This window comes from Hippocampus guttulatus, chromosome 20 (assembly GCF_054856545.1).
Source record: "Hippocampus guttulatus isolate MCC_2025c chromosome 20, RoL_Hgut_1.0, whole genome shotgun sequence".
NCBI classification, from domain to species: Eukaryota; Metazoa; Chordata; class Actinopteri; order Syngnathiformes; family Syngnathidae; genus Hippocampus; species Hippocampus guttulatus.
Genome location: NC_141280.1, coordinates 10,215,749 through 10,238,603, shown reverse-complemented (window position 1 = coordinate 10,238,603; position 22,855 = coordinate 10,215,749). Strand labels below are relative to the sequence as shown.

General features: G+C 45.9%; 3 protein-coding genes and 1 non-coding gene across 5 annotated transcripts; 3 read left to right on the top strand and 1 right to left on the bottom strand.

Annotated features, from left to right (window-relative positions):
* Positions 1–375: 375 nt before the first annotated feature.
* On the bottom strand, positions 376–12,186 carry vash2 (vasohibin 2). Of its 2 annotated transcripts, XM_086099779.1 has the most exons (10): positions 11,872–12,186; positions 11,357–11,643; positions 10,025–10,417; positions 8,437–8,525; positions 8,277–8,333; positions 6,689–6,763; positions 3,531–3,768; positions 3,307–3,450; positions 1,500–1,624; positions 376–1,098 (listed from the first exon to the last, which is right to left on the bottom strand). In XM_086099779.1, exons 3-10 carry the CDS (start codon positions 10,328–10,330, stop codon positions 1,029–1,031), a joined length of 1,104 nt encoding a protein of 367 aa, XP_085955905.1. In that variant the 5' UTR covers positions 10,331–10,417; positions 11,357–11,643; positions 11,872–12,186; the 3' UTR covers positions 376–1,028. The 2 variants fall into 2 exon arrangements, with proteins under 2 accessions (XP_085955905.1, XP_085955906.1); XM_086099780.1 differs by lacking the exons at positions 11,357–11,643; positions 11,872–12,186 and adding an exon at positions 10,866–11,025.
* trnat-ugu (transfer RNA threonine (anticodon UGU)) lies at positions 4,756–4,828 on the top strand. The gene has a single exon. It is a non-coding gene; the product is annotated as a tRNA-Thr (tRNA).
* Positions 12,187–12,266: 80 nt separating the features above from the next.
* LOC147188005 (cytochrome P450 2K1-like) lies at positions 12,267–16,209 on the top strand. Its single transcript, XM_086099778.1, has 9 exons — positions 12,267–12,562; positions 13,039–13,201; positions 13,270–13,419; positions 13,790–13,950; positions 14,082–14,261; positions 15,088–15,229; positions 15,298–15,482; positions 15,549–15,690; positions 15,758–16,209. Exons 1-9 carry the CDS (start codon positions 12,356–12,358, stop codon positions 15,943–15,945), a joined length of 1,518 nt encoding a protein of 505 aa, XP_085955904.1. The 5' UTR covers positions 12,267–12,355; the 3' UTR covers positions 15,946–16,209.
* Positions 16,210–17,332: 1,123 nt separating this feature from the next.
* On the top strand, positions 17,333–22,818 carry LOC147188004 (cytochrome P450 2K1-like). The gene is made up of 9 exons (XM_086099777.1): positions 17,333–17,659; positions 18,052–18,214; positions 18,290–18,439; positions 18,765–18,925; positions 19,017–19,199; positions 19,302–19,440; positions 20,884–21,068; positions 22,111–22,252; positions 22,403–22,818. The coding sequence occupies exons 1-9, from the start codon at positions 17,453–17,455 to the stop codon at positions 22,591–22,593; spliced, it is 1,521 nt and encodes a 506-aa protein (XP_085955903.1). The 5' UTR covers positions 17,333–17,452; the 3' UTR covers positions 22,594–22,818.
* The last annotated feature ends 37 nt before the right edge of the window (positions 22,819–22,855 follow it).

Sequence of the window (22,855 nt, the reverse complement as noted above, 5' to 3'; positions counted from 1 at the left end):
CACGCACGTACACATCGTCATCATTATCATCGTCCTCATGGGGTGCCTGCTGCTTGTTGATCTTTCAAGTAGTGCAACCCTGAAATATGAAGGATTATTTCTGCAAATCCGCCGCACACGCACAGACGACAGTAAAGCCGATTTATCGGCTGTGAAGGCGAACCGACGTGCTGCCGAGGCAGCGTGTGCCATCCTTGCTCTTTCCGCCTTCCAAAGCCATTTGACACCAACCGCATTCAACCACCTTCCCGAAAACTGTAAGCGCAATCACAAGCAGGGTGCTCATTCAAAGGCTTCCTGACCATCTCAAATAACTGCTGGGAGAATTTCTGTCTTGTGCCAAATGAAGTAACTCGTCAACCCCCCCACCACAAAAAAAGCTAAATCATTTTATTGATTGCTGAAGACATGCATTGTCGTGGTAACAGTCAGATGACATCACAAGAGTTGCAATGGTGGGTTGGGGGTGGGGGGCTTCCCATAGCTACAAAAGCAAGCACACTCCACATGATTTTTTTTTTTGCGTTCAACTTGAAAAACACTGGAACGCTTTTTAAAATTTTTTTTAGATGCATGTACTGTAAATACAAAACATCTCGGTTTTAAGAACAGGCCACTTGTTCATTTGCTCCACTGTATTTTGTGTGTGTGTGTGCTAACAGCCTTCATTGGAACAAAAATGCATCACACTCAAACGTCAATTACTACAAAATAAAATAATGAGTGAAAAAGTTGACATTACAGGTCTGAAAGTTGAAGACGTTTGAATTGTCAGGATGAATCTGAAATCCACCAGTTCCTCTTTAGTGGTTCTGCGATTGATTATCGCCCGTCGTGGTCGCTATGGAGATTTGTGCTGGTGCCAAAATGAGCTCGTCGGCAGGTTTCCCGTGATTGGACGCTTTGCATAAACGTGCCTTTGGCTGTGTGCAAAGTGGGCGGAGTCTAAGGAGAATGGCTACGGTTGACGTCGTTGCTGAAGGCCAAGAAGCGAAGACGCCCGGGAAAGTCCGGAAAGGATCCGCAAGTCAAATTCGGATCTGGTATCCGTCAGTCAGTGTGCTCAGTTCGGGAGATTTCGCCTCCACGCACGCCGGCCTGGACAAGATGCGACACAAATGATTTTCCTGAAAACTTGATCATAACGACAACACGAATGCATGCGAACAAGCAATGACAATTTCACCGCGAAAATTTGTGACATCACATTGCTGTCGTGTGCTTTTTAAAAAAAAAATGGTCTTGTTGTTATAACACAAATGTTGTCCTTGTCCACTCTTTCTAGACCTTGCACTTCTCGAATTACTCGGTACACGGTAACGCGAGGTGGTGCCACGTCGTCTCTGACTGGCAGCTGTTGTCAAAGTCGGCTCGTGTTTCCTCTCCGCCGCACAGCTGACGTTCACATTCGTGCACGCGTACATTTCCACATTATTTCTCACACACACACGCAGCAATGCGCGGCCGTTTTATTTTGCACGATGCCGTGTCCTACTTACGACTTGTCCCTGCGTCGCCCCAGTCGCCGTTGTGGGCTGCCGCCCTGCCGGTGGCGGCGCGGCGAGAGCGACTTGCCGCGACTTCGCTCCTTGATGGGAGACTGAGCGCTTGACGACTTCAGGATCTGAAATCAAAAAAGTCACAGTGACCGTTCGCTGTCCAGATCAATCAAAGCACACACAAAGTAGCACTCGTGTTTGTGTGCGTGTGTGGGCATTAAGGAGTCAGCAGGTGACAAAAAAGTGCCGACTTAACAGGGATGCGTGACGGCTTTTTCTGGCACTGTGTGAACAGCTGCAGCTCGCCGTTGTCGGTTTCGATTAGTGGCACTCGTGCGTGCGTGTGTTCGAGTAGCCACAAACTGTACTCAAGTGAGAGTTAACGTGACAAATTTCACACCTGGATAAAACGAATGTCACATGTCAATGTAACAAATTCACCATGTTTAAAGGTGCCAAATTTCACTTCCGCACGCATTCATCAAAAGAAAATGAAGCAATTCCTTCTGGTTGAGGCCGCTGGCCGAGTGTCTCCTTTTTGAAACAGAAATTTTCTCAACCACTTACCGTATTGGCCTGAATATAAGACGGCCCTGATTATAAGACGACCCCCTCTTTTTCAAGACTCAAGTTTGAAAAAAAGACTTTTTGAACACCAAATTAATTTTTATACAGAAAATAATTAGAGTACATCTGAAAAAAATGATTATAACAATATATTTGAGAGAAAAAGCATGTTATTTTGCCTCATTCAAATCTTAATATCTGAACATTTAAATATGTAAGCTAAAGTGCAATCACATTTGTAAATGAATGGCTTCTGTTTTTTTTAAATGAAAATGACATCATAACTTCTCCTCAGCTGCCGGTTAACCTGGCCGATCTTCGACCCACTTTTCTCCAGATTGTCGCTACGTTTCTCCATTTTCTGTAATTTCTTCTATTATTTTCTTCTCTTTTCCTTGTTAATGCTATTTTTTATTTTTCTGATTCGTGCTACCACTATTTTAATTTTTATTCTTCGTGACAGGGGTTCACTTTGGCCTGGGGAGTCAAGTTCAGCATTCGCTTCAATGATATCTGGCGCCATCTAGCGTCGTGAATGGGTATAATGTCTAGACCCCGAATATAAGACGACCCCCACTTTTTCAGTCTTATTTCAATGCAAAAAACACCGTCTTATATTCGGGCCAATACGGTACTTTTGGTCACAGTATTCCAGAAGAGAAGGGCGGTGCCATAGCATGTCAAGATATGGACCCGCAGCAGAACGCTACACTCATGTGGACTTTAGCGAGTGGCATTCGAATGGATTCTCATCTTGTGCTTTTCGCGACTGATGAGTTAGTTGCGTTGAAACTCCATTGGTAACTCTCCCAAAAAAGAATATTGCACACTTGCCCACTTTTTGCCAGCTTTTTTGTTTCTTTTAACGACGCAAACATGAATTAATGCTAGCCTTAGCCAATCCCAACATGGCAAAGCTGACAAAAATACAACTAGGACCTATAAACCCTGAAGTATATTTAACCCTTTCATGCACAAATCATGTAACCTGATAATGTGATAAGCTGTCGACTGTGGTAACCGCTGTCCCTCAAAGGGTTAAAAAAAAGAAAACTTCGGGACTGAGCGGCGATCACAGCAAAGCCCTAAACAGCCTACGCTGTCGTGCTAGTGCTGGCTAAGCGTGTGCGTGTCAGGATGGCGGGTGTCAAATAACGCCGCATGGAGTTGGCTGCATGTCATAAGTTATGTAGGTCAGTCATCTCGCAAAACTTGGCGCGCACGATGTGTGCACGCGTACCTTCATCCTCATGTCTCGCCCGTGTTTCTCCAGCTCGCGCCTCATCTCCGGAGCGGCCATCTTGGTTGCGTTGAGGACCAGGTACTTCCACTCGATGGCCTGGCACACGTGAGGGTCGTGAGGGACGTACAGGCCGATCTTCACCTGAACACCCAAAAAGCGCACATACTTATAGTTGAAATCATTTTTAAAATTTTTGAACACGTGACAATTTAAAGACGTGCCTTCTTGAGGCTGTGCTGGTATCGCTTGTAGGAGCTCTCAAAGTCGTCCACCAGCTCACCGAGCGTGCGGTGGTTGAGCGGCTTGTCCATGAGGTCCGAGCGCCGGCTCATGCCCAACGAGCCGTAGCGTCCGTTGCAGTAGACGCCCAGGACCACGTGGTGGAAACAGTGGCCCGAGAACTGCGTCTTGAAGCTGATGGGGAAGCGCTCCAGCGACGTCAGGCCGTTGGTCAGGTAGCTGGACGCAGCCATGTAAGGATTTGCCTTCACAATCAAATTTGCATCGCTGCGTACAGCCAACAAAGTTCAGCAGTAGCAAGGCAAATTGTCAAATGCTGCCAATGTCATGTCACTCCAAATCAACAAATTGAAACAGTCTAACACCGATTTTAAATAAAATATGGACTTGCCAGGCAGACTAGACACCATTGGAGATATCGAGAACTAAGCGGAGCCTCAGAGGTGATGGGAGATTTTTTCGGTCTCTTCCTTTGGAATGAAACGTTAGCAAGCCAACTCTAAAATTCGTCTTAAATCACTTTTTTATTTTTGGGCTTTTGACTCTATTGTTTTGGTGTTTTGTTGTCTTTACTGTTTTGAGTTGATTCATTTATTGTTTGAACTGGCTTCATTTTTATATGTCCAATTTGTACTTTTGTAAATCACTTTGTGAGTGAATAAAATTGAGTTGTCTTTTCTACCTTGGTATTTTTTTTAACCTTTTTGAATGTCATCAATCTAGTTGTGTATATTTTGTAGTCGTTTTATTTTGAATGTTAAGAAATCTATCTATCTGTCTTGACATCCTGTTTTGAAAGAAGTGCAATTCTCGCGCGTTTTGCAATTATCGCGGGATAAAGCGAGCCATCTGTGTCTGGTGTGAGTGACGTCATCTAGCGTTGTCGGAGTTGCAAACAAAGCAAACCAGTGCCAACTGGAAGAATCCAATCGCTTTTTTTTCCTTTCTTGCTTTTCTAATCGTAATGGATCTGCAAAAGTGTTAAAGCAGCTGAAGTGAAAATGCTAATATCCGTGTCGTGACTCATGAATGGCCCGTTTATGGAAGCAGCTCGCGGACTCGTCATGGGACAGTGACACAGCCGGAAAAAGAAAATCACACTTTTATACATTTCGCTCGGAGGGGGTCACGTTACTTTCAGAGGCGAAATAGCCCATCTATCTGGTGAGTAGTGGTATAATGAAGAGTGCGCTCTGGGAGGCATGTGGCCTCATAGCTCAGTGGTTAGAGCACTGGTCTTGTAAACCAGGGGTCGCGAGTTCAATTCTCGCTGGGGCCTGCCTCCTTTTTTTTTTCCCGATTAACATTACGGTTGAAAAATACAAATAACGCGAAACAAACGTGACTTCGGTGAACCGCTTCTTTTCCCGTTTTAACATAAGCAATTTGAAGAGGCTACTGTGAATAAAGATACACTGTGCAGTGTTTGGACAGCATTTTCCCTTTGTTTCTGAGCAACAACAGTACAGTACAGTACATGATAGGCCTTTTCGGACTCCACTGCGCCGTATCAACCTTTTTTATAACCTTTCATTGCATATGCATAGTAGCGTTTCAAATCAATTTCACGGGGGGGGGGGGGGGGGCACATTCAAGCCACTTCACTTCCAGCTAATTATGAACCTTGGTTCAGTTGGTTCCAGCACACAAGCAAACAAGCCCTCAACAGTTGCCCGTGACAGTGAATCTTATTTAGAACCTGAGTTGCTGGAATGTGTATTCCACTCCATTACCATGAGTCAATAGTAGAAAATGAAGAGCGGGGAGGGGGAGCATTACACCCTAATCCCGCACAACACAGACGAATAACATCAAGGCAGACAGTGAGACAGAGCCTGTGAGAGAGCCTGATGTTGCCACTGACAGAAGTGAAGCGAGACTGTGCATCCAACTGCATTGGACCGTCAGGCATGAAAAAAAAATGCACCTGTGCATGTGTGTGCGCATGGCTTTTCTTTTATTTTGGTGACAATCAAACCAAAATGAATTTTTTTTTTGAGCAGAGATGGTAGAACATTGTTTAAAATGTGACGCAAATCTGTCTGCCTTGAGGCTACGGAATATATTTAAAGAATGAATGTGAAGACAATCCAAATACAATCAAAGAATGCAATTAATCAACACGGCGAAGCGAGTGAGACAATAGTTCGATGTGCGTCATTTGTCATGCCGGCTGAATGCAGTGCAATCCAACTGCTACACACGGAGTGTTTTTTTTTTCATGTTTGTATGTTTTAATTAGCTGAAAATATTTGATGCTACTCTAACGTCACGTGTCCACAATTCGTCAAGGAGTAGTAAAGGAAGAGGCAGTTCGAAAGAGTTGTTAAAGTTATGGGTAACTCGTAACAAGGAAATATTTTGGACTCAAAACGTACCACGCCGTGGCCCCAAAACCAAGACCTAAACCCTCGAGTGGGTTATCTTGACCGTTCCACCTCAAAGCCGCACCTCACGTGGATCACGTCTTGTCTTCCTCTGTAGGGACTTTCTGTTCGGTTCTCTTCCATCCTTACCAGCACGAAAAGGTACCAGGCAATTTCCTGCTGCGTTCCTTAGCAATCAGTGCCAAATATGGGCAAGCTCACGCCATCCTGAATTGATTGAAGGATGCGGATTCGAGAAGATTTTGTCCAGTTATTTATGACTACATTATTGTACAATTTGTAGTCTGTCTTTAATTGATGTTTTTTTTTTTTACTTGCTGTCTACAGCCAGGCAAATAAAAATCCATTCTCAGCTGCAAATGGGCGATGATTACAACTCAACCTTTGCGAATATAAGACAACGAAGCTACGTGTGCACGCGCGTGTGTTCGCGCGCGCCGGTAAAGGGGAGCGAGGGGCGGCAGTGGGGAACTTTGAAGTGAGCTCTTGTTGCCTGGCAACAAGGTTGGGCAAGAACAGCAGAGGATGGCGGCGCTGGCGTGGCGCGTTCGAGTGCAGCAGCAACTCGTCAGCTAGTTTTCACATGCACACAAAACCTGCGACCCATTTGTGCGTGTGTGCATGTGGGTGTGGGTGTTAATTGGGGGACAGTTTGTTCAGATGGAGAAAGGGGTCTCTGGGTTCAGTTGGGGGTCAAGCATCCAATTAGGGCGAGGCAAAAGCGCCGCAGCTGTTGCTGTGAAAAAGGATACATGCCCAGGATGACGGCTTCCAGACATTTGATTGGCAGAGACTCTCGCACCATCTCCCGCGCCGTCTCCATTAACCTGGAAAAAAAAAAAAACTGACGCTTGTATCGTGAAACAACGCTCTCAATACGAAACGACGCTACAACTCAAATCTTCCAAGTATCACTTACGAGGGGCGTCCCAAAAGCGTCCGGCCTCACCCTTGAAAAGAAATTCACACGGATGCCATCTTGATTTGTGTTGGCTACAGCGGAGAGGCCCGAATATTGGTGCTGCTCAATCACCAGCGATCAACGCGCCAGTACTTTTCAATGTCGGCGGGAACTTGGACGTGGTGTTTGGTTTCGGAAGCTGTTCAACCAGCTTTCAATGAGGACTGTGGGCGAGTCTGGATAGCGGACCCTTTCCTCAACCTCCCTCCTCGGCACATTTGGCCCCATCGGACTTGGTCTCGGTCCCCAGACTGTGACATGAACCTGGTGGTCAATATTTTGGTTCTGATGAAGATGTGCGACATGCTGCGATCAAAACCTGCTTCCGGGACGGACTTTGTGCAACCGCAGCATCGATGGAACATATCAAATCAACTCCAGGGTCATTATGTTGTCCAGGGCCGAAACCTTTGGGACACCCCTTGTATTTTGGGACTCAAAATCCGCCCTGTGGTCTGTTTTCCCAAATTTAAGAAATTAATTTTCTAGTGACAAAAATTACAAGTTTGATCTTTAACAGCACAATTTTTAGACCTTTATGATTTTTTTTAAACTCAGAACACTCACTGTCATTTTACAAATTACCGCTTGAAAAGGACAACCCCAAAAATGTTTAGCAGGACTGGTAATTTGACAACCCAAAAAAAAAGAAAGAAAGAGAACTTGTCACATTATGAGAATTCTGAGCGAAAAAGTTGCAGTGCTTAATTCTGCATGCAAACAACAGGAAGGGTATTTTATTAAACTATTTTCTTCCCTTTACTTCGTAAACCTTTCATGCACCCTGTGACCTGATTACAGTGAAACTCCTCTGCAACGAAACCTACAAGGGCGACATTACCTCCTAGTGTGAAAAAATCTTCATGCAAAATAAAAGACATGATCCAAGAAATTGATGGAAGTGAAAGTGAATGCCCATCGTAAATTTCACAATTTCTTTACCTTTTTTTCTTTCTACACTGACTATATGAAGTGTCAAATAAGTGTATGCTCATACAAATTTGCTACAGTGAAAATCCCACTGTTGTGAAAAATTTCTTGCTGCAAAGATGATTTCGTTGTAGAGGAGTTTTCACTGTACATGATAAGCCGTCCACTGTAGCAACCACTGTCCCTGAAAGCGTTAAATTCCCATCTTAGGCAGTCTAATTATAATTCATACCTTTTTGTTAAAAGAAACAAAACCGAAAAATTCTCACTGCGTGAACATGCACTCCAATTTAAGTTCCCGGTGTACTCTGAATCACATCACCACAGCAGTCAGGAAACTCGACTTTTAACCTCGCGCCATGTGACATATGACATGTTGATATGTTTATACCCCCCCTCCACCCCTCCCCTCCCCACCACCACCAACAACAATGGGAAATGTGACTAACCCACAGAGAGGCCTGTTCTTCTTGATCTCGAAGAACTGCGTGCCCGTGTGGTTATATCTGGCGGAAGCAGTTATGAAGCGATCGCCTGCTGTTTGTGTGTAGAATGGAAGCTGCGACACCCCCCGCACCCCCCACACACACACACACCAAATAAGGATACTGCAGAGCCTTCATGAAATTCTGGACCACCACAAGCCAGTCTGGCACCGACATTGCCGGCTTGAAGGTGGGCAGCGGGGGGACGTGATGCTGCCAAGGGAGAGAAATGAGAGCCGTTAGTTATTTCATGTCTCATATCACGTGATCGACCGAAAGAGAAACTCCAAGTCCCCGTGGTTGATGTTTCTGGCATTTCAGAAAGTGTTTACACAAACAAAAGAGACGCATTCTTCCCATCGCCTCTCATTTTGCATTTTTTTTCTTTTGCATGTGCAAACCTGAAGTCAATGACGCCGCGAGTGTTGAATCACGCTTCCTGCCAGGCCAGCTGCATCAGCCCCACAATTAAATTGTCTCCCTTCCTGTTTTGTCCGCCCTCTTCCTCCTCTTAATCCCGCCTCTCTGCGCTCAAAGAGGAAAACAGAAAGCGCGATCGAGACCTCCCTGACGATGAAACAACGGGACGAGCATCCCGTATCAAGCGGGCCGGTGCGTGCCACGCCCATTCAAAGTCCTGCTGGCGTCCGGAGATTATCCGCTGGCCAGATTGTATTGGAGGGATTATTTTCTTTGTGTAATTTAGGCCACGAAGGCGGCGCGAGTGAGAGAACACCGCTGCGCGACACGAAATATCATCACCACTGCGAAGGCTTGCGAGCGAGCGCGGGGAAAAAAGATCACATGCGAATATTTTACATGATCAAGGATTTACAAATGACCAAAGTCAAAGAGCTGAACAAAAATAACAATTCCAACTCATGTTTTTGTTAACACTGAAGACCATTTGAAGTGGTGTCAATATTTGGGGAGATGTCACATTCCTGTTAGAAACTATTGTCTTGTGGTCAAATTTTCACACAGATTGTCACGTCCAGAAAGGTCACAGACGGCTTTTGGGATTGACAAGATGGAGGCCGCTGCAGCGGTGGCAAGCGGTGGCAACGGCAACGTGTGTGTGTGTGTGTGTGTGTGTGTCGGCGCGCTTCTCCTCCTGTCTGTGGGTGATGTACAACTCCTCAGAGCATTAGTACTCTCATAATGGATGATTGTTTTTGAATGATTTGGAATGTGCGGTTGGCAAGGAAAAAAATGCTTGCGCTTGTTCTTCCTCTTCTTGTTGCTGTGCTGTTTGTGCGCATGTTCTCATGTGTGAACCAAAGTTGGGAAAACAAATGCCTCAACTTCCTTCTGGACATATTTGCTGGCGCGGACGTTTAAATCGGTCACTCGTTTTGTGCCACCAATATTTAAATTGGTCAAGTCCACTTTTCATTGGCTAGGCAAGCTGTCTCGCAAATCACTGCAATGACTCACGAAAAAGTGTTTCTTTGCAGTCTCAGTATAGTGCAGATTTTTTTTGTAGAGGGCTGCGTCCTTTTAGCAATTACCCACAATGCAATACCGGCGGCCATATTGGAGGGCTGTTATAAACAAGCCATATACAAATTATATGACTTCGAATTATATTCGTAGTGTCTTGTTTATAACAGCCCTCCAATATGGCCGCCGGTAGTGCATTGTGGGTAATTGCTAAAAGGACGCAGCCCTCTATTCCCACGCAACAAACAAGGGTTGGCTGTCAATCTTACCTTAGGCAGGTAGGCAGCGTTGCGTATGGCGTCCACCATCTCCTGGCCCTCGGGGTGCACGGCGGCCACGTGGGCCCACATCCTCTCCCAGGTGGCCCCCTCGATGGGGAAGCCGGCGCGGTTGACGTGGAAGAGCAGTCCTCCATCCTTCTCCTCTTCCTCGCGGTTGGGGCTGCTGCCTTCGCTCGAATCCTCGCAGGCAGCCCGGCGCAGCAGGCAGTGGGCACTGGAGCTTTTGGAGCGTCCGTGCCGGCTCAGCTTGGCCGAGCGGGCTGCCGACCGGTTCGGGGGGTCAGGGCCGGTCATGGGGGGGGGACAAGGAAGAGGAGGATGACGGACGAGTCCCGCTACGGGAACATCCTCCTGACTGCGCCTTGCTTCGCTGAGAACATGCTGAAAAACGTAGCAAGAGCAAGAGTAAATATCAACAACACAACAAACACATTTTCCGATGTCTCACACAACACTTGAATACAACATGAAAACTTCAAACTAGGAGCCTCTAATCTACAGAAAACGAAGTAAAATCGTCAAATCACGTGAGAACTGACTGGCAAAAGAGCTAAACTATTTAAAAATAGAAATGGGGGTCGACAAGTGGTCCAACACTGCAACTGTGACGATGACGTCAAAGGTCCCCCCAGAAAGCGACGTCTGGTCACTGGAACTCTGATACAGAGATGCTTCTCTCTTTCTTTTTAAGTAATCTGATAAACAACAAGCATTCCGTAAACGTGGAGCATTTTTTGTAGCATGACTGCAACATTATTTCATTTTGTTGTCGTTGTTCTTTTTTCTTTTCTTTAGGACATCCGTTGAAACGTCGTCAATTCAAACTCACCACATCGTGCGCCGGCGTCACGAAAAAGACGTTGAAAAAGACGTAATGGTCATAACTGTGTTAAAAGATTCAAAAATGCAACTAAAAAAACCCTCAGTTGCGCTCCTGTTTAGTTTTGTCTTGCTTTGGTGTTGCGAGCCTTTGCAACTTCATCCCTTTACATCCAACTGTTGTCAAAATCGCGATTACATTTCTTCTACCACCGGAAATAGCGTACAATTCACTTCAGCGTAAAGCCCTCATAGCCTACAAATATACGATTTGGATAATCGACAAAGACCAAATTACTAACGAACAAATTAAATATTTATAATAATCATGCATTCAATCACATCAGACCGTCAATAAACTTAAGGCATCAAAATCTAGCAGTGAGTGGTTGAACTTTGAAAATCCCTGCCGGACATCCTTGGTTTGACTCCCTCGCTCGCGTACACTTATCTTATTTCACCGCGGGCCCCTATTGCCTCTCAAACGGGGAAATAAATTACCTCTTGTTAGCCTTTCCCGCCGTCAGCGGCCTCCCCGGCACCTCCTTCGCAAACCCGGCGTCATGTTGATTCAAGTGCCCCCTCGCCAGTTTCCCACAAGATTAAACCGCCAGTGAAGAAGAAGCAACGATGCGACTCGCTCCTTACTGTTGCCAAGTCGCTCGTAACCTGTGCTGGTGGCTGGTTTCCCATTGGTCGAGCCAACAATGAGGGGCGGGACGGAGGGGGAAATCGCTGTCCGACGCTGCTCTCCGATTGGTGGAGGTGTGAGGCGTAACAAGTCTTGACTGCAATATGAAAAGGATACTGATGCACTTTGTCACATCTGTTAATTTGACTAACTTTGATTACAACACAGAGTTCTAAACAAATATCAGAAAAATATATTTTTAAATAAATAAAATAAAAACAATAAAATTCAATAAGAAGGGAAATTGCACACATGCAACTCAACTGCATCGATTTCAGCATAAAAAGTTGGGTGCATAAAAGTGCACGAAAAAGCATTTACGTACTGTATGCTGCAAAGTGGCGTTTTATCTCTGATGATGACTCGCCTTCACTTGCATTATAGCTACCCCTGCTGGATATAAAGTGTATTAAAAAGAACTGAAATCACAGTTGCTGCAGAATTTTCACGACTGTATAATTACTTTGAGCAGCTTTTTTTCATGTAATTTTTATAATGTACCACCTGAAAAAAAATCACGTCTCTTTTTACTTTGGAAAAAATGTTATTTTGCATGACGAAGACGAGAAGAGAAGAGTACAGCATTTGTCAGACGTCAAAGTCAAACCGGAGCTCCATGCGTGAACACCCTGACGACGACGGGGACGCAAAACTTTGAACCTAAATGTGGGCCACAAAACCTGATCGACGAGCCCAGCCCCCATCTTTCTCCTCCTCCTACGTTTTCTATCCACAGTGTCAAGTTTCACGTCTCAACATTTCAGTGTCGTTGTTGTTGTCGTGCAGCTTCGCCCTTCATCAGACCACAAATGGGAATCCTGGATCTCCCTATTCAGTCCGGCGGCGTCTTGGCAACTCTGCTGGCGGCGGCCGGCGTCCTGCTGCTGGTCTATGCGCTCTCTTCCGCGTGGATCCCGCAGGAAAACTCCAACGAGCCTCCGGGCCCGAGACCGCTGCCTCTGCTTGGGAATCTCTTGCAGCTGGACCTCAAGAGACCCTACAACACCCTCGTGGAGGTCCACAGCATTCAAACGCCTTCTCCTTGTGTTTAGAAAGAGCGGAGGCGGGGGACTCGAGTCACATGACTTGACTCGGGTTATTTGGACTGAATTGCCAATTTGAAGACTCGCTTGGCTAAACTTTATGAGAAACCGGGCTTGAGCTTGATATGGAATTCATGATGCTGCACTCGGTTTTGACATGAATTTCATAATTTGACAAGTGTTGCATGTTTATGTTTGAAAATCACAAAACTGGCTAAGAATTTAATAACATGAATTTTGCATTTCAGTTCCTTGTCAAACAGCATGTGCAAAAAGTGTGCGAATAAAATGAACAACTGGTATTCAAAAATTTCCGGAAGGTCAGATACATAAAAGAAATTCACAATGTCCACCTGAAAGCCCAATATACCAAATTCTTACTCCCACCTCTGCTGGAAACAGTCAAACAAACCCAATTTGACATTGAGGGATGTCTACCACATCCTCAGATGTCCAAGAAGTACGGGCCGGTGTTCAGGGTCTACCTGGGCTCCAAGAAGGTTGTGGTCCTGGCCGGCTACAAGGTGGTGAAGGAAGCTCTGGTCAACTACGCGGAGGAGTTTGGGGACAGAGATATCTTACGCATCGTGAGCCAGTACAACGACGGACACGGTGAGTCAGGCGAAATCACCTTCTGGAGCATCGCTCATCATGATGGAAGTTGATTTTCCCACCCCGAGGTGTCATATGGAGCAACGGAGACTCGTGGAAGGAGATGCGACGCTTTGCTTTGACCAACCTGAAAGACTTTGGGATGGGAAAGAAGGCGTGCGAAGAAAAGATCATCGAGGAGTGTCAGTACCTCTTGGAAGTCATCAGGAACCTCAAAGGTAAGGCTTTCTGTTTAACGGGACACTACGGCTACACGTTTTCCAACAGTCGTCGATTGCATCTTGACAAACGACGGACAGGTCACATGAAGTGAAGTTAAATTGAAGAAGTGGACTGCATGTCATGCGGAGAGTTGTCATTAATCAATACATAAATAAATAATAATAAATAAATAATAAAAATAAAAAATAAATACATAAAATAAAATAAATAAAAATAATAATAAAAAATAAATACATAAAATAAATAAAAATAAATAAAAGGACAGACAAGCGGGTTGAAGACGTATGGATGACATCCGCAATTTCCAGATAAGGATCTCAAAGTACACGTCAAAATTGTTTTCTTTTTTATGATTTTGTATTCTAGGCAATGCCTTCGACACCACGCAGCCAATCAACTACGCGGTCTCCAACATCATCACCTCCATCGTCTACGGGGACAGGTTCAACTACGATGATCCCGAGTTCAACGCCATGGTGGACGGAACGAATCGGAAAATCCAGCTGGCAGGCTCACCTTCTGCCCAGGTTCTGAAATCATCATTCAAATTTTTCATGCATCTGGAACATAGAGTCACATGTGTCAAATCGGCGTTCACGGTATCGCCCCTCATTCCAATAGCAATCTTTTAGCGTGACGGTCAAACTTCCTTCCCCAGGTGTTCAACTTGTCCCCGTGGCTTGGCAAGTGGCTGCCACAGAACAAGGAATTCTTCCGATTGACGGCTGATTACACAAAGACGACTCTGGAAATGTTCAGCCAACTCAGGGAAAGCCTCAATTCGCTTTTGCCCAGAAGCCTGGTGGATGCCTTCTTCATCCGCAAGCAAGAGCTGGAGGTGCAAAGACTGAAGTGGCATAGTTTAAAAAAAGGACTAGCGTGAAATGCCTTAAAAGTTGCACCGGTCAAACTGAAACAACTATCGTATTTTACGCACGATAAGACGCTTCGGAGTATTAGGCGCACCTTCAATGAATGGCCCATTTTAAACCTATTTTCATATATTGGGCACACCACTAGATGGAGCTACGCTAAAGGGAATACAATACAATACAACACAATACAGCTTTATTTATATCGAGATGTCACAACTGCTGCAGCCATAACATTTAAAAATACTACGTCCAAGAAATCAGAATATTGATCCATATAGAAGGCGCCCCGGATTGTAAGGCACACTGTCGGCTTTTGAGAAAATGGAATCGTTTTAGGTGCACTTTATAGTCCGGAAAATAAATGCTACTGTACAAGGTAAATCCCCCAAAAGTTGTGCAGGTCAGAGGAAAAGATATTCAATCAGATTTGAGTCATGTACCGGTCATTCACAGTGTTATCCTGAAGCCACTCCTTTCCTATCTAGTTGTGTGCGTAGGGCTGATAAAACTGCGAAAAAGATAAACCTTCAGGTCAGTCTGAGGTGAAGAATGCACCTGAACAGGTTTTCATCGAGTATGCTTCTGAAAATGACAGCATTCATTTTCCCCTCAGTCCAGATTAATCTGGAAAAGGTGATCACGTGGCGACTCGCATTCACACCAAAGACTTCAACGATTGTCTCGTCAGACCCAAGAATTTGGTATCTCGTGGTCTGAAAGTCCTTCAGGTGCCTTTTGGCAACTTTTTAAACGTCTTTTGCTTAATGGCTGGTCTATTGGTGCGTTCAGGAGAGCGGGATCACCAACAGTCACTTCCATGACGAAAACCTGATGTGGACAGTTCAGAACCTCTTTGCCGCCGGCACCGACACCACGGCTGCTACGCTCAGGTGGTCCTTGCTTCTCATGGCCAAGTATCCTGACATCCAAGGTAAGACCAGAAAAAAAAGACCTCAAGTCTTCTGCATCATAGCCTAAAGGCCTGGCTCACCCACAAAGACAAGGTCCATGAGGAGGTGTGCAGGGTGATCGGAGATCGTCAAGTCCGGGTGGAGGACCGCAAGAACCTGCCCTTCACCGACGCCGTCATCCACGAGACGCAGAGGCTGGCCAACATCGCACCCATAGCCCTCCCTCACCGGACCAGCCAGGATGTCACCTTCCGAGGATACTTTATCAAGAAGGTAAGACTGGTACACTAAACCCTTTTCTCAGGACTGGAACTTTCTCTCGAGATTACTGTTGCGCAGAACACCACCGTCTACGTCCTCCTGACGTCCGTCCTCCATGACGAGAGCGAATGGGAAAAGCCGTATTCCTTCCACCCCGACCACTTTCTAGATAAGGATGGGAAGCTTGTCAAGAACGACGCCTTTATGCCTTTCTCTGCAGGTGGGGAAACGACACATGATGGAAAAATTTTGCTCACGGCCGCGCTATTTACTGATTGCGCTTGCAGGTCGCAGGGCTTGTCTGGGAGAGAGCCTGGCCCGCATGGAACTCTTCATCTTCTTCGTCACACTGCTTCAGCATTTCCGCTTCCAACCTCCCCCGGGGGTGTCCGAGGACAGCCTGGACTTGACTCCCCGCGTTGGCTTCACGCTCAGTCCGACCGCGCACAAGCTCAGAGCGCTGGACTGCATGTGAGCGCCACAGTTTCACCTGAAAAAGATGATTTGATTTCCAAAGTGAAGTTATGAAAGGCAGAAATGTTATGCTAAGCTAAGCTAAGTTAAATGCTAACACATAATCGGAAATGCCACAGGCTGAAGAATAGTATCCATGTGACAGCTTTATATTTGACCACAATCAGTGCAGCAACACATGGAGACAGACGAGATCAATCCGCTCAGGCATATTTGTATCCTCTGCCAAAAACTGCGTTACAATAAACTCATCATTTGTCAGCAATATTGTATTATACCAGGGGTGTCAAACTCCTTTTTTTCGCGGGCCACTTTGGAATTACGACTTCCCCGGAGGGCCGTTACGACAGTGAAAATGTTTAATCATCACATCGTATACTTGTACACAAACAAAAAATAAAAAATAAACTGTCTCACTAGATTTGGAAATCGGTCAAAATATTTGTTCAATTATTGTTCAAGTGAGTGTAAACCGGGTGACAAAGTTATCGCAAAATGTCACAGTTATTTATTCCATATGACGATTTGAAATTTCAGTCCAGATTTAAGCAAGGGTCATGGATGTTGACACATATGATTTGCTTTCGCGGGCCACATAAAATGATGTGGTGGGCCAGATCTGGCCCCCGGGCCTTGACTTTGACATCTGTGTATTATACTGTCACCTTGTGGCCAAATCACACACATGCACCAGAAGGGGCAGAACTTATCATTCTTGAAAATTTTCAGAGTTGCGATATGTATTCATAAATATTATGGAGTGAAATTTGTGTTTTTTATTTTTTCAAATTAATCCAAAAAAATGACTTGATACGACAGTTTTAGGACAATGCAACCATGTTGGGGAACGGGGGGGGGGGGGGTGTTAGGCATGTCACCAATTCCTCCACACACACCATATTCGGTCACTAATGGTGTCGTGACACACAAGCCGAACTTGTGTGCGGGCAGCGGGGATGGGGTCCCACTCAGTGACGGTGTGAATGTGGGTGTGCATGATCGTTTGTCACCATATGAGCCCTGTGAACTGACTGGCGACCAGTTCAGGGTGTCGTCTGTCTTCCGCCCGAAGTCAGCTGGGTTAGGCTCAAGCAGCTACCCGCGAATACCCTCTTCAGGATAAGGAATGTTGAAAACGGACGGATGGATGGATGGATGGACACCGTATTATTCGTCAGAGCAGTGTGGGGGACGCGACAAAGTCGTGGACAAATCTTGTGAGCGCGTTTGGCCATTTCTGGTGAGGACACCAAAAGTACTTCATCGTGTTATTGATTCACTTGTGTTTAGTCCACACTTCCGTTTCCAAAACGAACGACGCAGAACTTTGGGGACGTTTTCGACTTGAGCTCCCGTCGCGTCCCGCCCCGATGTGGGTTGGACTTTGCGAGTGGAGGGCTGGCCTGACATGAAACTTTGCGAGTGGAAGCTCGTCTGACCGCAGTGACTTACCGAGCTGTCACGCGCCCACAGAGCAGCTCGGGGGCGTTCTTTTCAGCCTCGTAAACATGGACGTTTCGGTCGCCTTCTTGCCGCTGAGCTCCAGCTACGTGCTCGCTTCCGCGCTGGTGCTGCTCGTCGGCTACATGGCCTGGTCGTCGGCCTCCAGGTCGCCGGAGTCCGGGGGACAGGAGCCCCCAGGTCCCAGGCCGCTGCCGCTGCTCGGGAACCTGCTCCAGCTCAACCTGAACGGACCGCACCAGACCCTCCTGCAGGTGAGCGTCCTCGAATGTTCCCCGCGGACGACATTTAATTACGCGCTAGATCGGAGCGTTGCGAATGAAGGCGTTCGTTACCATTCACCCTTTCCCGAGTCACTGCTTTGGGATTTTCAGTGGACATTTTAGTCCACTATATCAAGTAGTAAACAATTTCGAACACGGCGTTTATTTTGAAACGCAATTTATGCCGGAAGAGGCTTCTTTCGTGATGCTCGATAATGAGCCTGGAACTTTATTTGTGCACTTTGGGACTGTAGCCCGGGTTGCACCCTTTTGGTGTCCTTCCAAAGTTAAAAATAAATAAATAAAAATAGCAACAACGAACTGTTTGCTTTGTTGTTTTTTTTTGTTCACTCTGGCGCGCACTTTCACCTCTTTGGTCCAAGATGTCCAAGAAGTACGGTCCGGTGTTCACCTTCCACATGGGCCCCAATAAGGTGGTGGTTCTGGCCGGATATAAGACAGTGAAAGAGGCCCTGATCCAGCACGCTGAAGAATTTGGAGAACGAGAACCTCTGAATACCGCCAAGGAGGTCAAGCTAGAGCACGGTAAGCAACACTGCAACGATCGAGTGCACGACCAGCGCAGGAAGTGAATGCGTGACCTCGTGTGGCTCACCCGAGGTGTCCTGTGGAACAACGGAGAGTCGTGGAAGGAGATGCGACGCTTCACTTTGACCAACCTGAGAGACTTTGGGATGGGAAAGAAGGCGTGCGAGGACAAGATCATCGACGAATGTCAGCACCTCTTGGAAGTCTTCAGGAATTTCAGAGGTGACGCACATGCAACACAGAGGAGCTCAGTGCATTCACCCGTTGCCTACTTTTTGAACTTGTATGTTCCTATAATTTCTCAAATTTTGTCTTTGCAGTTTCACTTTGTGGTTCAGTAAAATTGCTAATGAGAGCAAAAAGAAATCAAGAACTTATTCTGTCATTGGCTTATTTTTTCATTTTATGGATCAAAAGTATTTGTGGTATCGGTGTTTGGTATCGGTGACGACTCAGGAGCGAATGCTCCTTTCTGTCTGATGAAAAGTGGTATGGAAGCCACTCCTACTTCAACTGTTTTCTTTGACGGTACCGGTTCTGGTTTCAGGGGAAGCGTTCGACACGCAGCAGCCGGTCAACTACGCCGTATCCAATATCATCTGCTCGCTGGTGTTTGGCAGCAGGTTCCGGTACGACGACCCCGCCTTCACCGCCATGGTGCAACGCACCAGCAGAAGCATTCAAATCGTGGGCGGCCCATCTTTGCTGGTGGGTAGAGTGCCGTCCTTTTCCACACAACGTGATATTTACGCAGGCCAGATCGATTCAAGTCCTGCGTCAAAATGTTGCTCTTCCTCAGTTGTACAACATGTTCCCGTGGCTCGGCAAGTGGTTCTCCTCGGCCAGGGAGGAGCTCCACAATCTGGGAAAGGCCAACCGAAAGCAGGCCACGGAACTGATCCAGGCTCTGAAGGAGACTTTCAACCCGCAGAGCAGCCGAGGCTTGGTGGACGCTTTCCTCCTCAGACAGCAGCAGCAGGAGGTGGCGCAGCGCAACCTAACTTGACAATTCGCAAAGTCCAGTGAATGATTTTCCACCCCGACGCCGCCGATGTTCCGCTTCCATTTGTGCGTGTTTGCGCAGGACACCGGGGATGTGGGTCACTTCCACAATGCGAACCTTCTCATGACCGTCTCCAACCTGTTTGCTGCCGGCACAGAAACCACCTCCACTACGCTCAGATGGGCGCTCCTCCTCATGGCCAAGTATCCCCACATACAAGGTAACAAGAACAGTGTGCCACCTCTGCATTGGTTGTTGTTTTTTTAATCTCAGCCCCAAACCGAATGTTGACTTGTTTGAAGTTTTGCCTGATTCACTTCACTCTAAAAAGGCCAACAGCACCAAGCGAAGTCCCTGCGTAACTCACACGGCAGGTTCTCTTCCTCCATATAGCGTCTTTGGATTGAGGTCATGAAACCAGCTTGAAAACCTCGAAAGCCAACAGTCATGCCATCAATGCGTGAAATTGCGGAAGCTTACACCGTTATTTATTTCACAGTTTCATGTTTTAATGTGTGAAAACGGGACAAGTTTGACTTCCATCATCCATTATCTTTACCGCTAATAAACCAAAGCAGCTCCTTCTGGTTCAGCTCACGGGCGGACATTTTTGCGTCTTATCAAAGTCACTAGCCACGCCAACTATAAACTGTTAAATCGTTTTTTTAAATTATTTTTATTCATTTAAGTTTTATAAGACAAACATACCCATAAAAGGGGTGGACTAGTGAGCTGAACTGGAAGGAATTGGGGTTGTTTTTCTTTTGGCAAATGCAGAAATAAAACTGATCCCATTTGAGCCTGATAATTTATCAAATTATCAGATTAAATGTATTACATCAAACCAAACTTTATCACATTATAACATATTAATTTGTTTTCTCGTCGAGCTAAGAAGTAGGCCTTTATTCCCCCCCAACAAAATGACCACATTGCTCAAGCACACTTTAAACTATGCTAAGCTAGGCTAAGGTTGCTAGTTTGGCTCCATGTCAACACATTTATAGAACACATGGTACTTGAGGTTGACATTTTACGTTATCATTAGCATGTTGAGCTAATTGCTAGGGTCATGTCCTGAATGGTGTTAAAAAAAAATCACACTTGGACCCCCTAAAATGTGGCAAAATTTAGCTAACGACTAAGCTAATCGCCAGGCTAACATGACATTTAAACATTTAAAACATATGAGCATCATAACATGAGCATGTACATAACTAGTCAGTGGTATTCTTGAAGTTTGTCCACAGAGGGACTTGCATCCTTCTTTGTCCACTTGGCTATCAGTTTGATTTGGGACTTTTCTTGAACCACTAACTCAAACCACGGCTTGTCTGTTTCATGTTCTGCTTTGCCTCCTTCTTTTCCTTTTCTCTCCTCCGCAGTAATAATTTCAAGATTAAGAGCTCCTACCCGTTGAGCAGATCACAGCTGCTAAGCACTTGAGGGCACCGTGACATTAGGAAAATCAGGTGTTCCTCCCATGTTTGTGTTGGATTAAAAAAAAAAAAGTAAACAACTCAATAATCTGTCACTTTACACGTTGGGTTGTTTGATTGCCAATTGAAAGTAGAAAGACGGAACGACACGCAGATGATCAAGTACCGTCTACTTTGTTACAAAGTGAGTTACACTTACCCCGCTCTTTTTTGTGAACCCGCAGAGAAGGTCCGAGAGGAGCTGAACCAAGTGATCGGAGATCGTCAGGTCCAGGTGGAGGACCGCAAGAACTTGCCCTACACCGACGCCGTCATCCATGAGACGCAGAGGCTGGCCAACATCATTCCCATGGCGCTCCCTCACCGGACCAGCCAGGACGTGACCTTCCACGGCTACTTCATCAAGAAGGTCAGCAAAATGGAAAATACAGAGGTGCCAAAAGTCCTCACACGAAGTAAAGTGAAAGTGGGCACGCCTTCAAAATTTTCACCATGTGACCAGTCATGAGTGTTTGAACAAACCCTGCCAAATTGTAAACAGTTAAAAAGATTGCCAAATATATAAAATAAGGCTTGATAATGTTTAAAAAATTAAGCCCTTCTCTCTTCCCAAACGCTGCGGGCATGTCCGCTGAAACCAGCCCCGCTCCATTGTTAACTCTCAAACAAATACAACACACCTTTCTTATGCCTACCCATAGTTTGAGCTGCTAAAAGATATCGTTTTAAAGCCTACAGTGGTGGAATAATTTTCAGCTGGGCTTTTACACACTGCAACAATGAGGCGCTCTAAAGCGGTCACACCAGGCCAAAGCCGGGTCAACTTGTTAGTAGTTAAGTCTTACTTTAGGGGGGGGAGAAAATCTCATTTCATCTTTCTGCATGATGAGCGCTTGTGTGCCCTTGCAGCTGACAACGAGGCGCTCTAAAGCAACCACAACAGCAGTCTGAAGGGAAGCATTGGCATAGCTAGCTAGCTAAGTGTGTGTTGCAATTGTGCATGATAGCCACCGACAGGAACAAAAGTGATCAACTTCTAATGCAGCGGTGGTGAGGCGACTCATGCCAGATGCTCAAATGCGTTTTTTGATGCCCCCTTACCCCTCAAAAGCAAACAGGAAAACTAAAATGGTGAATATCAACTCAACTCAGTCCCTTAATCTGCTTTAGACAGTCTAAAGTAAAAAAAACACAGATTCTGAAATGTACTGTACTCAAGTAAAAAAAAAAAAAAGTAATAATTTGAAATGAATTTTTAACAAGATCCCAGATTCAATGATAGGACAACAAAAAATAGAGGTCAGCGCAGATTCATTTTCAAATGTATCGAGTTAAAAAATGGTCTGAGCATTGAATACTGAAGTAGAGATACCTGAAAAAGTACCATGACCGAATATTTGTTGTTGGTTACACCCCACCGCCGCTAAAAATGCCTCCCTCCTCTCCCCCAGGGCACGACAGTGTACCCTCTCCTGACGTCCGTCCTGCACGACGACAGCGTGTGGGAGAAGCCACACTCCTTCCATCCCCAACATTTTCTGAACAAGGACGGAAAGTTCGTCAAGCACGACGCCTTCATGCCCTTCTCGGCAGGTGCGGCAAACGGGAGACTTGCGCCGTCACTTGTTGCTAGGCAGAACTTGACGTTGTTTTATGTTATGTATAGAGAGTAGTTTGAATATTCTTAAAAATAAACCAATAATGGTTGGCTGATGGCATGGCCCTCTACTTGCTGCGCTGCAGGTCGCAGGGTTTGCCTGGGAGAGAGCCTGGCCCGCATGGAGCTCTTTGTCTTCTTCGTCACGCTGCTGCAGCACTTCCGCTTCCGGCCTCCCCCAGGTGTCCCAGAGGACCAGCTGGACTTGACCCCGATGGTGGGTGGCACGCTCAGCCCCCCGCCACACAAGCTTCGCGCAGTCTCCCTTGCCGGCTAGCCAGCTAGCAAGCTAACGTCACGACGGCTTTTCTTTTTTTGCAATCATCTCCCAGCAGTTAAATTTTTTTTTTAATCACACAACTAATAACCACGTACATTGTTATTTGTGACTCTGTAATCTTTGCACAAATGTTTATGTCCAGTAGATGCTAATAGCGTGTAATGTCCCACATGCGTTTAAATTGTGTTTGACACCTTTGGTGAATAAAGTTGATTAAACGCATTTGTCAAGTGTCCTCACTGTGGAAACATTCAAAGAG

Bases quoted from the DNA above. Each gene is read 5' to 3' on its own strand.
- vash2 (XM_086099779.1), bottom strand. From the start codon at position 10,330: ATGACCGGCCCTGACCCCCCGAACCGGTCGGCAGCCCGCTCGGCCAAG. The intron at 8,526-10,024 runs GTAAGATTGACA...CTCCCTTGGCAG, and splicing joins ACGCTGCCTACCTGCCTAAG to CATCACGTCCCCCCGCTGCC. The intron at 6,764-8,276 runs GTTAGTCACATT...TTTTTTTTCCAG, and splicing joins AAGAACAGGCCTCTCTGTGG to GTTAATGGAGACGGCGCGGG.
- LOC147188004 (XM_086099777.1), top strand. From the start codon at position 17,453: ATGGACGTTTCGGTCGCCTTCTTGCCGCTGAGCTCCAGCTACGTGCTC. The intron at 18,440-18,764 runs GTGACGCACATG...TTCTGGTTTCAG, and splicing joins AGTCTTCAGGAATTTCAGAG to GGGAAGCGTTCGACACGCAG. The intron at 19,441-20,883 runs GTAACAAGAACA...GTGAACCCGCAG, and splicing joins CAAGTATCCCCACATACAAG to AGAAGGTCCGAGAGGAGCTG.
- LOC147188005 (XM_086099778.1), top strand. From the start codon at position 12,356: ATGGGAATCCTGGATCTCCCTATTCAGTCCGGCGGCGTCTTGGCAACT. The intron at 14,262-15,087 runs GTGCAAAGACTG...TGGTGCGTTCAG, and splicing joins TCCGCAAGCAAGAGCTGGAG to GAGAGCGGGATCACCAACAG. The intron at 15,691-15,757 runs GTGGGGAAACGA...TTGCGCTTGCAG, and splicing joins CTTTATGCCTTTCTCTGCAG to GTCGCAGGGCTTGTCTGGGA.